This window comes from Balaenoptera ricei, chromosome 2, assembly GCF_028023285.1.
Source record: "Balaenoptera ricei isolate mBalRic1 chromosome 2, mBalRic1.hap2, whole genome shotgun sequence".
Classification (NCBI taxonomy): domain Eukaryota; kingdom Metazoa; phylum Chordata; class Mammalia; order Artiodactyla; family Balaenopteridae; genus Balaenoptera; species Balaenoptera ricei.
This window is the reverse complement of record NC_082640.1, coordinates 29469784-29485609: the sequence shown is the minus strand read 5'-3', so window position 1 is coordinate 29485609 and position 15826 is coordinate 29469784. Positions and strand designations below refer to the sequence as shown.

The 15826-nt window shown below is 43.2% G+C and overlaps 2 protein-coding genes and 1 long non-coding RNA gene across 6 annotated transcripts in view; 1 reads left to right on the top strand and 2 right to left on the bottom strand.

Annotated features, from left to right (window-relative positions):
* Positions 1-200: 200 nt before the first annotated feature.
* IDI1 (isopentenyl-diphosphate delta isomerase 1) lies at positions 201-4190 on the bottom strand. 2 transcript variants are annotated; one of them, XM_059912242.1, is made up of 5 exons: positions 3726-4190; positions 3240-3412; positions 3022-3114; positions 2445-2575; positions 201-1762 (listed from the first exon to the last, which is right to left on the bottom strand). In XM_059912242.1, exons 1-5 carry the CDS (start codon positions 3872-3874, stop codon positions 1445-1447), a joined length of 864 nt encoding a protein of 287 aa, XP_059768225.1. In that variant the 5' UTR covers positions 3875-4190; the 3' UTR covers positions 201-1444. The 2 variants fall into 2 exon arrangements, with proteins under 2 accessions (XP_059768225.1, XP_059768226.1); XM_059912243.1 differs by lacking the exon at positions 3726-4190 and adding an exon at positions 3524-3605.
* Positions 4191-6989: 2799 nt separating this feature from the next.
* On the bottom strand, positions 6990-7788 carry LOC132359038 (uncharacterized). The gene is made up of 2 exons (XR_009500701.1): positions 7548-7788; positions 6990-7260 (listed from the first exon to the last, which is right to left on the bottom strand). It is a non-coding gene; the product is annotated as an uncharacterized LOC132359038 (long non-coding RNA).
* Positions 7403-15826, top strand: part of WDR37 (WD repeat domain 37) — a 55882-nt gene continuing 47458 nt past the window's right edge. For 2 of the 3 annotated variants that reach the window (XM_059912240.1, XM_059912238.1), the window contains exon 1: positions 7855-7999. The gene's annotated coding sequence lies outside the window, so the exon portion shown is untranslated. Of the gene's footprint in view, positions 7556-7854; positions 8000-15826 lie in introns of those variants that run through there. The other variant, XM_059912239.1, reaches the window with a different exon arrangement.

The following is a 15826-nucleotide window of genomic DNA, read 5'->3' as shown; positions in this document are numbered from 1 at the left end:
GTAACTTATTACATGTGTCTTTTAGCCTAAAAGTTCCTCCTAAAGAACTAGAAACAATATAAAAATGCATTTTGAAGCTCTATGTCATTTATCACTTAAGCTACCATAGGCAGGTTGACCTATTACTGTATTGAAGTTTTAACAAACTAGACAACAGTATCAAAATGTGATAATTTAGTTTTGTTTTTATTTTTCAATAAAGTTACTATCAGCTACACAGTCTTGCCTGAAATTAACTGTTCAGGGTTAACAAATGGATTTTTCTATTGAATTTATAAAACATTTAGCTTTGTAAGAAACAAATTTTTATCTTTTTCTTTATTACTTACTAATACACAGCACTCAAAGATAATAAAGCTGTCTTAAGATTTCAAATCTGAGAAGTCTATGGCAAGAGTTTAAAGAAGTACATTAGTCAAAGTGTACTTTAAATATGAATACACACATATTCCATAACCCAAATCTATTTAACATGAATGTTAGCCTTTCTTTTTGATAATTTTCCCCCTACAACACGGCCTGACTCAGCAGAACAGTGGTTCTCAACTGTGGGTGACGCTGTCCTGGAGGAGACATTCGGCAGCTGGTGTCACTGGGGCTGCCATGGGGGGAGGGGTGCCAACAGCATTTTTTTATGTAGAACCTGGGGATGCTGCTAAATCCTACAACACAAAGGATGAGCCCCCAAAAGAATTATCCAACCCAAACATCAGCAGTGCCAAGGTTAAAATACCCTGTTGTAGAGTATGACCCAACTGACCCAAGTTCCATTTTACAAATAGCCTGTCCCCAGTAACTCTGAAAACCACAGACTTTGCTAATCAGCAACAATTATTTAAATGACTTAACCTAGCCAATGTCATTACCAAAAACAATGTTTGACTTTAAGTATCAGAATACTTCCAGAATGATTAAAACACAAAATTAACAATGACAGAAATCAGGATATATACCATTTAATTCCCTTGAACCTGTTCTATATTAATCTCAATCTGAAAAGTTAATTTGAACTGTTTTGAAGTAGATAAGCAAATAGTTTTCCATTGCACGTTTTTCTGGACTATGATAAAAATTTAAAGATATGTCAAGCACCTGGCAAACAGCAAAGTGCTCTACAAGTCTTCTGAAAATGTTTATCACAATATATAAAAAAATGAAGAACTTCACTTATTTGTTCAAATTTGTCATAACCATGTGTTTAGATAGGTTAAATTAAGTTTATTTGCTCTTTTTATAATAATCTCAAATATTTTTTACAAATTGCAGTTAACATATACGGGTTGTATGACACAAATCAAGAATTCTTTTCCACACAAATTCTGGTTGTAAAGTATCAGTATTTCCAATGAGAGTTCTAATGGGGAACCAGGTTTTTAAAAAATTCATCTTAAGTTTTCTAAGTAGAGAAATTCTTTAGTACTTTAGTAATCATTCATCTCCACATCTACATTCTGTGTATTTTCTCATGGTCAACAAACTGATTCAAATGATTTAAGTTATCCCACCACCTAAAGAGAAAAGTCTCTGCAATAATTTGAAACCACGGAGTTATCTTAATTTCACCACGGGCTGCCTTTTCCAGAAGTTCTTCTAGTTCTTCCTTTGATACGTAACAATAGCTTTTAATCTCATTGGGATCTGGATTCAAGGTCACGTTCTTCTTCACAAACAAAATGTAATCAATTTCATGTTCTCCCCAGATACCATCAGATTGAGCCTTGTAATGGATTCGTGTTAGATAATTAATTTCTTCTGGAGGAACCTAGGACAAAAAACCAAAAACCTCCAAAATACCACCAATAAAGTAATCTAAATCAACCCACTACATTTCAGTAATACCTTGAACAACAGAACTAGTTTTATAATGACAACTTTTGAAACATTAGTCTCCTATTAATATATGGAAATAGTATTAAATAATATTAAATAGTTTCAAGTATCTGACACTTTTCCCATAGGACCAAAAACAGAAGTAGATTTATTGAAAAATCCTGTATTAAAGAAAAAAAGAAAAGCAGTCACTCTAACTAGAAGTGTGCCATTCTGCCTCACATCTTAATATTAACTTACGGGAGAAAAAAATTTACCATTTTAACTAAATGAGAGATTATTTATTCGTGTATTATTAAAGGGGACAATTCCAGGGAAAAAAAGATTATTTCAATTCACCCAATCAGATCTGTAGTTCACAAGAAAATATTCATCTTTGATCTGATCAATTATAAAACACAGTCAACTTTATAAACTGGTTAACAGATCAATCCATTTTGGTACTGAGTTAAATATCGACAAGTATTATGAAATCAAAATTTAACCTTTATCCAATGGGCTTTCTTGGGCTAAAAAAGCAAGAGATTTACAAAGCAGAAGGCTACACCTAAATTTAATGTTTTACTAAAAATTGTTTCAATGTGTTCTAGATTTCAGCTAGTATGGCTGCTTACCTCTTCCATGGGAATTCCCAATTCGGCCTTTAAACGCCTCTGTGCTGCTCGCCTTACTCCAATTGCATTGTTTTCTTCAAGCTCTCGTGGATTATTTAAGGGATGACTACAGCAAGTATTCGTAAAACAACCTGGAACATGTTAATATAGATGTGCATTAACTCTTCTTCAAAGCAGGTCTGAAAGATTAAGAAAACTTTAAATTTTAAAAGTAACAGAAAAACAAAATGATTCTTGAGGATTTCTAAATCTGTTATAATGAGCTATCAGCAACCATTTTGTGAAAGACACTTGTGTAGATAAGTTTTTAAGAACGCCTTCTTAAGCAAAACAATCATAACGTGTATTAGATACAATTTAGAAAGTTACATATGAATCTACACATACTTAGCAGTGTTTATCCTTTATTAGGATAAACCTTACGTCTTATTAGGTTGCATCCGCCATATAAATGTTTTGTATGAAGAATATAAAACTAAGTCATTCACAAGATTTCTTTTTTGACCTTGGCTACCAGAAGTTCCACGTGAAAAACTAAATACAGTCGCCAACAAAACACTACACAAAGCACACTAACCTGGAAAGGTAATTTTAGCGTCTGATCTCTGCTGCAGCAGGAGCTTATTTTCAGTGTTGAATAAGAAAACACTAAAAGCTCGATGCAATAATCCTGAAAGCAAAAGACATACGATGAATTGAGTTTTAAAAGGCCAGTTACTTGCCTGTCGTTTTGGGGTCCGAAGGAAACGGGGCTCCTGCCCGGGAACCCGACCCGCCCACGGTCCCCGCGGGCACCTCTCTCGATGTTCTCGTTCAGATGGCAGTTCTTCTTGGTCTCCGCCCCGATCCTCCGGTCGTTCTCGTCGATGAGGATGCACATCTCCGCCAAGAGCTGCACTTGCCGCTCGTCCAGCTCGTCAGTGCTCACCTCGGGCATCGCGGCCCAGCCTGCGCGCCGACCCGGGGACCTGGCGGGGGAGGTGGGGACCCGGGGGTTGGAGGCTGAGCCCGCCGCCCCGCGCCCCTCCCTCCGCCCGCCCCGCCACCTCCCCCGCGCCGTCCTCCCGGCCTGCGCCTACCCAGCCCGGCGGCGACCCCACGCGCTTCTCGCGCCACATAGACCTCCGCCCTCTGGCTTCTCCCCAAAACAGTTAAGAGGAAAAAGCACCCTGAGCTCACAGGACACGACCAACAGGCAGTGGGCCCGCCCCTCAGCGCGCCGAGCCCGACGCCGAGCCCGGGACTCCAGCCCGCCTCCTCTCAGAGACCCAGCATCCTTACCTCAGAAGACGACCAGCCGCGAGACGACACTCCGCCGCTCCCGTCTCCTGCAGGCCTAGCTCCCAAGCACAGCGCCCGCCCCCGGACCGAGCCCCGCCTCCCACCGCCGCGCGCCCAATCGCCCGCGCCCGCTCCAGAACGCGCCACATGGCCGCTGGCCAATGGCGCGCCGGCCGCGCCTCACGTCACGGTCGCGCGGTGGCGCCACTCCCGGAGCGCGAGGGGTCTCCTCCCAGGGCCGTGGGCTGCAGAGCCGCCCTCAGGCCGAAGCGCAGGTGCTTTCGGCGTCCTCCTTGTGCCGCTGAGGGGGGCGGGGGGGCGGTGCTCCTCGACTGCGGAGCTACCTGACGGAGTGAGCTAGGAGAGAAGGGGGCCGGGAGAGCGGCCGCCCACCAGTCACGCCCTGGCCGAGCCAGCCAATCGAGGCGCCCGAGGCCCTGCACTGGTGACGTGCTGATGTCAGGCGTCCCTGCACGCTCGGGCTCTGAGGCGAGGGGAGGCGCCTGCTCGCGGCCGTTCTGTGCACTAAATTGAGATCGGTCGGTAAGCGTGAGCTGTTGCACCCGAAGTGTAGCGACTTAAAATTGTGAATAAAAGGAATTAGAAACCTTGACGTCTACAATTCGGAGTTGCTGGCAAGCCACCAGAAACTAAGGGGGAGAGAGAGAGAGACGCATGGCATAGATTACCCATCACAGGTCTCAGAAGGAACCAACACTGACACAAACCAAATGTGACACTGACATCTTGATCCTGGACCTCAAGCCTCCAGACCTGAGACAATAAATTTCTGTTGTTTAAGCCTTCAAAGGAATGCGCTGTGGAAAATGTGGACTTTGATGTGGACCTGGATTTTAATCCAATCTTTGCTCCATTGCATACTAGCTCTCCGACTTTTGACAAGTAATTTTTTTAAACATCTTTATTGGAGGATAATTGCTTTACAATGGTGTGTTAGTTTCTGCTTTATAACAAAGTGAATCAGCTATACGTATACATATATCCCCATATCCCCTCCCTTTTGCATCTCCCTCCCAGCCTCCCTATTCCACCACTCTAGGTGGTCACAAACCACCGAGCTGATCTCCCTGTGCTATGCGGCTGCTTCCCAAAAGCTATTTTACATTTGGTAGTGTATGTATGTCCATGTCACTCTCACTTCGTCCCAGCTTACCCTTCCCCCTCCCTGTGTCCGCAAGTCCATTCTTTTCGTCTGTGTCTTTATTCCTGTCCTGCCCCTACGTTCTTCAGAACCTTTTTTTTTTTTTTGATTCCATATATATGTGTTAGCAAACAGTATTTGTTTTTCTCTTTCTGACTTACTTCACTCTGTATGACAGACTCTAGGTCCATCCACCTCACTACAAATAACTCAATTTCGTTTCTTTTTATGGCTGAGTAATATTCCATTGTATATATGTGCCACATCTTTATCCATTCATCTGTTGATGGACACTTAGGTTGCTTTTGACAAGTAATTTTAACATTTTTACCCTTAATTAGAATTCAATTTAGAATAATTTCTTTTTTTAAAAATTTTATTTATTTACTATTTATTTTTGGCTGTGTTGGGTCCTCGTTTCTGTGCGACGGCTTTCTCCAGTTGCGGCAGGCAGGGGCCACTCCTCATCGCGCTGCGCGGGCCTCTCACTATCGCGGCCTCTCTTGTTGCGGAGCACAGGCTCCAGACGCGCAGGCTCAGTAATTGTGGCTCACGGGCCTAGTCGCTCCGCGGCATGTGGGATCTTCCCAGACCAGGACTCGAACCCGTGTCCCCTGCATTGGCAGGCAGACTCTCAACCACTGCGCCACCAGGGAAGCCCCACATTTCTTTTTTTTAAATTGAAGTATAGTTGTGTTAATTTCTGGTGTAGAGCAAAGTAATTCAGTTATACATGTAGTTTTCCAATTCTTTTACAGTATAGGTTTACAAGATATTGAATATAGTTCCCTGTGCTTTACAGTAAATCCTTGTTATCTATTTATATATATTAGTGTGTATATATTAATCCCAACCTCCTAATTTATCTCTACCCCCCACCTTTCCCCTTTGATAACCATGTTTGTTTTCTGTATCAGAGTCTATTCTGGTCTATAAATATGTTCATTTGTATCATACTTTAGATCCCACATATAAATGATATATATTTTTATCTTTTTTCACTCAGTATGATAATCTCTAGGTGCATCCATGTTGCAAATGGCATTATTTCATTCGTTTTTATGGCTGAGTAGTATTCCACTGTATTCATGTACATTTTCTTTATCCATTCATCTTGTCGATGGACATTTAGGTTCATTCCATGTTTTGACTCTTGTGAATAGTGCTGCTATGAACATAGGGGTGCATGTATCTTTTCAAATTAGAGTTTTGTCCGGATATATGCCCAAGAGTGGGATTGTAGGATCATATGGTAACTCTATTTTTCGTTTTTAAAGGAACCTCCATACTATTCTCCATAGTGGTTGTACCAATTTACATTCCCATCAACAGTGTAGGAGGGTTCCCTTTTCTCCACACCCTTTCCAGCATTTGTTATTTGTAGATTTTTTGATGATGGTCATTCTGACCAGTGTGAGGTGATACCTCGTTGCAGTTTTGATTTACATTTCTCTAATAGTAGAATAATTTTTACTTTACTGGATTGTTTTGAGGATCAGAGTTACCAAATCTGTGAACTGCCTGGCACGCAACAGGCCCTCAAAGTGTTGATTCCTTTCCTGTCTTAGTTTTGTGACACTTTATGCAATCATTTTATTTACAGTGACTTTTATGGAATCCTAAGTATATCAGAGAAAAGGTTACCCCAATTAACAATACCCTAAGTTTCATCCAAACTGTGGATGCTGTGCTGCAAAACAAAACCACATATTAGCACGTGAATCAGTTGGAGCCAATATTGTGGTTAATCAGGCATTCTATGTGCTCCCTCACCCAGAGGAATGCCTTGTGCATATTAGGTCTTTAATAAAATTTCTTGTTGAACGATAGCCACAACCTCCAAGTTTGACATCCTCAGTTCCCCTTATACAATTTTTAAAAAATTTTGTTTATTTATTTTTGGCTGCATTGGGTCTTCATTGCTGTGCAAAGGCTTTCTCTAGTTGTGGTGCTTGGGCTTCTCCTTGCAGTGGCTTCTCTTACTGCAGAGCACAGGCTCTAGGCCCGTGGGCTCAGTAGTTGTGGAACATGGGTTTGTCCCCTGCATTGGCAGGCGGATTCTTAACCACTGCAGCACCAGGGAAGTCCCACACCTTATATAATTGATTTTAGTAATAAGCTTTATTATACTCAATGCTGAAGTAACTTCAGGTTTTATTCTACAAACGTTTTGGTTATTTGGATCCCCAAATACGTCAAGTTTGTTCCTTGTGCAACAATCATACTAGTGCTTCTTGACTCCGAATGATGACCTTTACTGTTTAAAAGAAAAATGCTCCCACGCGTCTGATTTCGTCGTTACTTAAGGCTTTAAACGCCCAGCTGGTTGTTCGTAGAGCCGAGGCCGCCTGCGCACCCTGTAATTTTTCCAACCTAGACAAGGACAAGAAGGCCATCAGGTCCCACCTTCCGCGGCGAGAGGCTGCCTTTGTTTCCTCTCTGCAGCCAATGGCTAACACACATTTCAGACAGGAGGCTGCAGTGGGTGAGTCACCCTCCGCAGATCCACCAGGCTCCGCGCGCAGCCACCTCGCTCCCGACGCCCCGGGAAACTGCTCCCGGCACACCTGGCGGTTCTGACTGGGAGCAGCCGTTCCCACATTCCCGACCTGGGTCCCGATGGACGCCGACCTGCGCCAGACCCGGGCGCCCGCACTAACCTGCCGCCGTGAGTACCCGCGGGCCCTTAGCGCCCCCGCCCCCGCTCGGCCCTCCGCGGCGTCTCCAGATGGTCGCCGACCTCGCGGGTCGAGGCCCCGGCGGTCTCGGGGTCGAAAAACGACACCACGCCTCCGCTATCTCCGCGACCCCCTTGGGGCCCCCTGCCCGCACTGGCGGCGGCGTGGGACTTTCTTCGCGGGGCTGGGCTTCCGGCGGTACTAGCTTGGGGCGGAGGCGGGACTTCCTGCGGCGCCTGCGTGTAGTGGATTTCCGGCGCGGGGCTGAGGGGGGGCCGGGACTTCCGGCGCCGGAAGTGTGGGGCGTCGGGCTGCCGGGTGTTAGGGCTGCGCGTCCGCGTCCGTCCCCGGCGCCGCGTGGCTGGGAACCCACCGGCGGCAGCGCACGGCCCGGCTGGCACTGCGTGGTGGCGGGCTCGGCGGCGGCGTGACAGGTGAGTGCCGGCCTGCCATCTTCAGCCCGGGACGGACGCCTCACTGTGTGTGGCAGCGGCCTCGCGCCGGGCGGGGCGTGCCTGTGGGGGCCGGCGGCCTAGCGCTCTCGGACCCCGCGCCCTCGGACCCCGACCGCGCTCCCCCGAACCTGGACCGTGTTTCCCCCGAACCCGCACCCCGACCTGGACCGCGCCCCTCTCCGACCCCGAGCCCGGCCGGGTCTTGAGGTGGTTGGAACGCGCGCCCCTCGCCCAGAGCGGCCTGTGAGGCGGGTCCTTCGAGGCGCCCGGGAGTCTCCGGCCCGCGAGCGCGCAGGAGCCCGGGGGCCGTGGGCCCCTTAGCGGGTGTGGGGCCGCGGGAGGGGCGCCGCGACCTTGGGCAGGAGTTGCCGCGGGTCCGTGTCCAGCTTTGCGTCCTGCAGAGTGCTCGCACGGAGGCATCGGCGAGTGTCCTTCCTTCTCAGGGCTCTGGGCAGCCGTGCGCACCTGCTGTGCCCTGGCCCTGAGCTGACACCCCAGCCCCTTCCCCCAGGGGTAGCGACAGCCCTCTGAATTCCCTAGTCCTGATTTTCCTAAGAAGACTTAACAGGCACGAATTTCGTTCTCGATTCGAGGACCTTAAGAGTTAAGGTCTTTAAACAGTCTTGGATGTTTTCCGGTTAGACATGCCCCCAGTCCCGTCTCATGTCCAGAGCTGGTGAGCGTGTGTTTCGTGCCTTCGACTGGGTCAACGACAGGACACCTTACCCGGGTTGACCGAGGGTGGACTGCGGGGCTGCCTCTGGTTGATGTCGCTCAGCAGTTGAGTTTGGTGTTTGCCTCCAGGAATTCAGTAACGGTGCTTTCACAATGAAATGCTGTGAAAAACTCTACTGACCTTTTTGTGGAAATCCAGTCACGTTTTGTATTTTTAAATGCCACATGCAAATTATATCCTTTAACCGTTTTGTACACATGATTAACATTCATGACATTTACTATTTAGGCAGGTGTTTTTCTCTTGCTAAAAGAAAAGTGTTTAAAAATCCCACTGGATTGTGAGTAATGTTTTGTAGGTGGGGGTAATAGGCGTGTGGCAGCATATAGCAAGGACAAATGAGTTGGGCAGAAGGAGAGTTTATGTTAAATTCATTTGTTTGACCGATAGGATAGGGAGGTTGGATTTTTGGAAGGGACTATTTATGCCTTTTTGAATGTGTTTAAAAAACCAGTAGGACCTTTTAGTTACATAAACCTTCTGTTTAATGTGGTCATATGCCCTGTGATATTGGGTTAGTATGACTATTTTGAAGGAAGATGGTTATCTTGGAATTTCGGGCTTCTGTTTTAGTTTGTATTAAGGTGAAACAGTGCATAGTGGTTAAAGCAGCTTACTCACCTGCGTGAAGAAGTTTTCTTTCTCTTTACAGCTCCATGGCCAATTGACTAAGTGTTTAGTCTGTTAACTACTTGGGAACTGTACCTCACAGAGGTGTTGTGAGCATTATTGACTGTTGTTACTGATCCATTTGAGCCTCACCACAGACTTCCCCACCCATCAGTATCTCTCCATCATTTCTTTTGTCTGTATTTCCCTTCTTGTCTAGCTTAGGTTCCACGCTACATCACTTCAGTATTCTTTTTACAAACACCTGCAACCTGCTCCACTCTCCATGATGTCATCCTGCAAAAACCCTCAACGTGTTATCAGACATTTAAATAAGATTTATGCTAACGCTGACCTGTGGCCTGAGGTGAACACTATAGATATGTCCCTTCCTGGGCTAAGGGGTTGTTCACCACCAGGGTGAGCTGTGGAAGGAAGGAAGGAAGGAAGGAAGTTGTGGTGGGACCAGTGAAGACTGTGGGGAACAAGATGGAGAATGTGAATGAAGAGGCAAGAGTAAAATTTTTAAAAAGTTTCAGGAAAAAGATTGTGATAGATTAACAGAAAAAAAAGAAGAAATTTAAAAGAGGTTAGAAGAACTAGAGGAAACTACAGATCTAATTTTGGAAGAATGGTAAAGTATAGTTGAAGAAATTACAGGAAGAGACAGAACTTGAATTAGCCAGATAATCTTTGAATGTTAATAACACTGTGTGGCATAGGCATTATGAACCCATATTGACATACGACTTCACAGAGTTTAGAAAGTTACTAAGAGAGAAAATCAGTATGAAAAAAATCATTTGAGGCCAGGTTTTGGGGAACCAAAACCTCTTCCAGATTTATAATTGTTTGAAATGTATGTGTTTGGTTGGAAATTGATCAATGGGAAAAGATGACCAGTGTTATTGACTATTTTGTGAAGTGACCAGCAAAAAGCAGGCAAAGCCCAGAACAGCACCATGTGGTTCGCGGGGTTGAGGGAGGAGTTAAAGGCTTAGGGACAGGCAGAAGGTGAGGATTTTAAAAGTTAGTTGTGAAGAAGACTGCTTATTTCCTACTGAAGATACAGAGGCTGGAAATGCCGGTGATGTGATACTTAAGGGAAACAATTGTTGAGGTGAAAGGAGGGTTGATACTGCAATTTTCACGCTTCCTATCACCAATTTGTAGAATCTTCGGAATGCATTAACTTCCCAGTTTATGCTTACCAGATGCATAAACTTTCCACTGATGAAGTTCTTAAGGGAGGAAAGAGAAGCTCTTTGCTCTTTTATTTGCTTGATTGAAATGTCCAAAGATAGTCTCCTTTTTTCTTGGGCTTTCACAGGGTGTTAATATGTTTGTTCCTATAAAAAACATAACTTATAAACTGTGAGGTGACTATGATAAATCTGTGTTGAAAATCTTGACAACTGAGATGCTTTATGAAGTTAGTAATTTAATATGTATAATCACTGAAAAAGGGAATTATATCGACCTTCCTTTTTTTTTTTTTATAAAGAATATAATTTCTGGATAAGATTCCTTTAAATCAGTTTGATTTCTTGGTCAAGTCAACCTTTGTATATGGCATACTTAAATAGTCTCTAAATGTTTCCGTTAAAAAATTACTGGAATACTCTTCAGTGGGATCATAGGAGTTGCTTAATAACATAAATTTGTTATATTCAAATATTTCAAATTAAATATCAATATCTTTTTTTGTGTATATAAAATTCTACCAACCACAGATTCTGCCATTGTGAGTTTTTCTTTATACCTTTGTTTCACCTATCTCTAATTTCTGTAGCTCAAATTTTTCAGATAAATTTCATCAAAAAGATTTGTTCTGTCAAAAATTAATCAAAATTAATTTTTCCATATATCATGTAAGGGACTGATAGTTTTATTTTCTGTTGTCTATATCTATCAGTAGTATAACCTTTTTTTCCCTTCTTGCGAAGAAGCGTAATAATGGTAAGGCATTGGACCTGGAGGCATGATGGAGTCAAAGTGACCATCTTTATTTTCTGTGTAGACCTCTTCCAGATTTCTGCATGCTGCCTAGTTCTCTTTTCATCTCTAGACCCATACACCTCCTGCTTCCTTGTATGTTAGATATTCAAAGACATTGCAAAAACATAATACATTCAGTATTAGGTCTTGGTTTCTTCTCCATATCTGCTGCCTCATCTCAGTAATCTGATCTCCGTTTCACCTACCTCTTGCCTCAGAAACAAGGGCTATCCTTGATACCTCTCCCCCCGCCACCGCGCCCCCCCCCCCAGTCCATTCATCTACCTCTAATCTTAACTATTGTCATTTATTGCCTAGACTGTTTCAGTAACTTACTAACTGGCTTCATTCATGGTCATCTAATCTTTCCATGTATTTTTCACATAGCATCCAATCTAGTGTTGCTTATTTGCTTAAAAACTTTTAAGTAGCTTCCTTTTTATTTTAGGGTAAACTATAAACACGAAAGAACAGACTCTAAGCCTGTCTTCTCCACTTACCTTGCACCATTCTCTCCATTGTTTGCTGTGTTGTAGCTATAGTATTTATTTTTTAATATCTCTGATAAACTAGTCTCATTCCTGGCTCAGGACATTTGCACATTGCTGTTCCTGTCCTTAAAATATTTACTCCCTTCTCTGTTTTCCACATGGTTAACTTTTAGGAATTCTTCAGTCTCGATTTAGATGCCAGTTTCTCAGAATGACCTTTGTAACTCTTTAGCTAATAGCTGGCCTCATAATATTTGCATATGTCTTTCGAAGCACTCATCACAATTTATAACTTCTGTAATAAGTTATGAGATTGTGTGTTTAATGTCTGTCTTCCAACTCAACTCTAAGCAACCTGAGGGTAGGGACCAAGCCTGTTTTTTCACAACATTCCCAGTACCTAGCTCATCTACAGATGAGAGGACTATTGATGAGTGACTTAATGAAATAATGCTGTTATTATCTCTGCTTTAAAGATGACACAGTTAAGCCTTAGGAAGGAGGTTAAGTAACTAGACCAAGGTAACACAGCCTGTCAGTGGTAGATGAAGCATTCATCCATTTCTATTCATGCATACATTCAACAAATATTTGAGGATGAGTTTATGTCAGGCCTAACAAATACAGTAGTGGCCCCAGTTAACTGTGTCCCAGTCCTCATCGTGTTGATGGTGTAGCAGGGGAAACATTCATTAAGTGAGCAAACTATAAATAAGATCTAAGTACAAACGTGGTGAGGATCATGAAGTGCTGTGACTAGCTGTCGTCAAGGGAAGCCGTTTTGAGGAAGTAACGGTCAAGCTGAGGCTTCATGATGGAAAAGAGCCAACCCTTTGAGGGGTTGGGGTGTGGGGTGGAGGGGACTTAGGTTTGTATGACTCTCAAACTCATGTTCTTAACCATTGGGTTCTTCTATGGATTTTATTCTGAGTGGGTGTTTAACTTAATTGGGTTATTTATATCCATGTTATTCCACTAAATATCTGAAGTGCAAAACTATTTCGTTCCAGTCACTGTTATTCTTTAGGGAAGCAGAATGTTATTCAGTGTATAACCAAAACTAGTGAGTGAAATAAGGTGTGATGGATTACACAAATTCTTTCTCATTCTCCCATCGAGAGGTGGTCTCTGCCCTCTACTTGAATCTGGGTTGGCCTTGTGACCTGCTTTCACAAATTGAATATCCAAAAAAGTGAGGGGAATGGAAGATTTTTTTTTTTTTAATGAGAATTTTAGAGATAAAAAAGCAACCTTTTTCCTTTTTTAAGTGTCCTTTTAAAAAGATTTGAGAGTTAAATTTTGTCTATATAATGTGCTACAAAAAGTAAGTGATAATTTTAATAGATTAATGGATTTCAAATTTTTAAACCTAAACACACAGAATTGACCAGTTTGAATGTTTTTAGTGTGTTGTGAAACAAGACTTACTTTTTTGTTGCCATTTTAAACCAAGGCCTATACATGTCTAATTTGAGACTCAGAAGATCTCTGCCTTTGGAGTAGATGTACTTTTCCTATTTCTCCAAGAACAGCTAAAAACACTGAGCATTAAATACAGAAGAAATATGAGACTGAGAAGTGGAGAGAAAAAAGTAGACTGGCTAGATGTATGGGGACCTGAGAAATGATGCAGGGCTGAGTTTCCTGGGTTTTCTTTTTGCCCCATACATCCTGGCCTTGGGCCTGGAGAAACCAGCAACCTAGCAACACCAAAGGGCTCAGACAAGCCCCAAGAAAAGCCAAAAGACCAGGAAAGAGACAGCCTGCCAGACAGGACATGTTTAGAAAGCATTGTAGCCCCCATCTCACCCTTACTGTCAAAGGCAGGGTGGGGAATCTAGACTTTCACCCCTGACAGTCTGTATTGAGACAACGCTTTGTGCTGGGTGGTATCAGTGCAGAGCTGGGATTTTCATCTCTGTTGGGTCGTAACAAAGAACACCCTCCTTCTTCCTGTTGGGATGGCCTCAGAAGAAACTTAGTAGAGATTCAGGAGTTTTACCATCACCCGTGGTAATGAGGCCGTGTAGGGCACAGTAACAAAGCACCCCTGGTTCAGTGCCTGTGATATGAGTAGAGGTCAGGGGAGAGGCTGAACTCTAACCCCGCCTGGCATTAATGAAGAGTACTTCCACCCAGATGAGTGGAGGCTGAGTGGGAAGCCCTCACTTCCATCTCCACCTTCTACATCCACCTGGCAGAAACAAGGCTGCACACTTGTTTGCCTGCTGGGGCAATGTCAGAAGAGGCCTGCTGTAATAGAAGGCTGAAACCAGATCCCACGCCTGATAACAGTGCCCACAATATTGAGGCTTAAGTGGTAAGTATTTTAAAGCAGCCATCATAAAAGTTTTTCAATGAGGAGATACTAACACTAGAGGCAAATGAAAAATAGAAAATCTCAGGAAGAAAATATAGGATATAGAGAAGAAACAAGTGGAAATTTTGGAACTGAGAAGTACAATAAATGAGCTTGTGGAATCAGTTAACTGATTCTTTTCCTCTGTCCTTTCCGTTCTTCCAACAGCAGAATGGAGAGGACAGAGGAAAAGAATCAGTGAACTTGAAGATAAAACAATAGAAATTATCCAATCTGAACAATATAGAGAAAATAGACTGGAAAAAAGTAAACAGAACCCCAGGGACCTGTGGGACTTTAACAAGAGACCTATCTTTCTTATCATCAGAGTCCCAGAAAGAGAGGAGAAAGACAGTGAGGCTGAAAATATGTTTGAAGAAATACTGGCTGAGTATCTCCCAAATTTGGCAAGCCATAAACTTACAGATTGAAAAAGTTTAGTGAAATCCAGGCAAGATAAACTCAAAGAAATCTATGCTAAGACACATCATAGTCAAGCTTCTGAAACCAAAGATGAAAAAGCAGCGAGAGAGAGAAATGTCCCTTTACCTATAGTGGATTTCTCATCACAAACTACAGAGGCCAGAAGGAAGTAGCACATTTTTCAAGTGCTGAAGGAAAAGAACTGTCAACTCAGAATTCTCTATCAAGTGAAAACATCCTTCAAATGATTTGTCACCAGCAGACCTACCCTAAAATAATAGATAGAGGAAATTCTCTAAACAGAAAGGAAATCATGTGGGAACACCAGGAAGGAAGAACAAACAATGGAAAGAAAAAATAAATTGGTAAATTCAGTAGACTTCCTTATCTGAAATTAGGTTTGAAGGTTGAACCATAGCCGTCTGATGTGGTTCTTAGCGTGTATAGAGGAAATACTTAAGATGATTATGTTACAAATGGGGAGGGCAAAGGGACACAGAGGAAGTAAAGCTTCTACACTTTACCATGAACTGGTAGAAGTTGATGATCAGCAGACTGTGATTAAGTTGTGAAGAGATAATGAAAACCTAGAGTAGCCACTAAGAAAAGTTATACGCAAGAGAGAAACTCAAAAACTAGATAAATCAAAATGAAATTCTGGGGCTTCCCTGGTGGCGCAGTGGTTGAGAATCTGCCTGCCAATGCAGGGGGCATGGGTTCGAGCCCTGGTCTGGGAAGATCCCACATGCCGCGGAGCAACTAGGCCCGTGAGCCACAACTACTGAGCCTGCGCGTCTGGAGCCTGTGCTCTGCAACAAGAGAGGCCGCGACAGTGAGAGGCCCGCGCACCGCGATGAAGAGTGGCCCCCGCTTGCCACAACTAGAGAAAGCCCTTGCACAGAAACGAAGACCCAACACAGCCAAAAATAAATAAATAAATAAATAAATTTAAAAAAAAATGAAATTCTAAAAAATGTTCAAATAACCTACAAGAAGGCAGAAGAAAGAAACAAAATGAGAGAACAAACAGAATGAATTATGCCCTATGCCCAAGTGGGATTTATTCCATGGATGCAAGGTTAGATCAATATTTGAAAATCATCAGTGTAATTGACCTTAAAAAAAAAGCCATGTGATCATATTAAGTACTGCAGAAAAAACATGACAAAATTTAACACTCATGAAACTCT

Excerpts from the sequence above, each read along its gene's own strand:
- IDI1 (XM_059912242.1), bottom strand. The coding sequence starts at position 3,874 with ATGTGGCGCGTTCTGGAGCGGGCGCGGGCGATTGGGCGCGCGGCGGTG. Across the intron at positions 2,576-3,021 it reads CGCTAAAATTACCTTTCCAG|GTTGTTTTACGAATACTTGC; the intron begins GTTAGTGTGCTT and ends AACATGTTCCAG. Across the intron at positions 1,763-2,444 it reads TGGGAATTCCCATGGAAGAG|GTTCCTCCAGAAGAAATTAA; the intron begins GTAAGCAGCCAT and ends TTTTTGTCCTAG.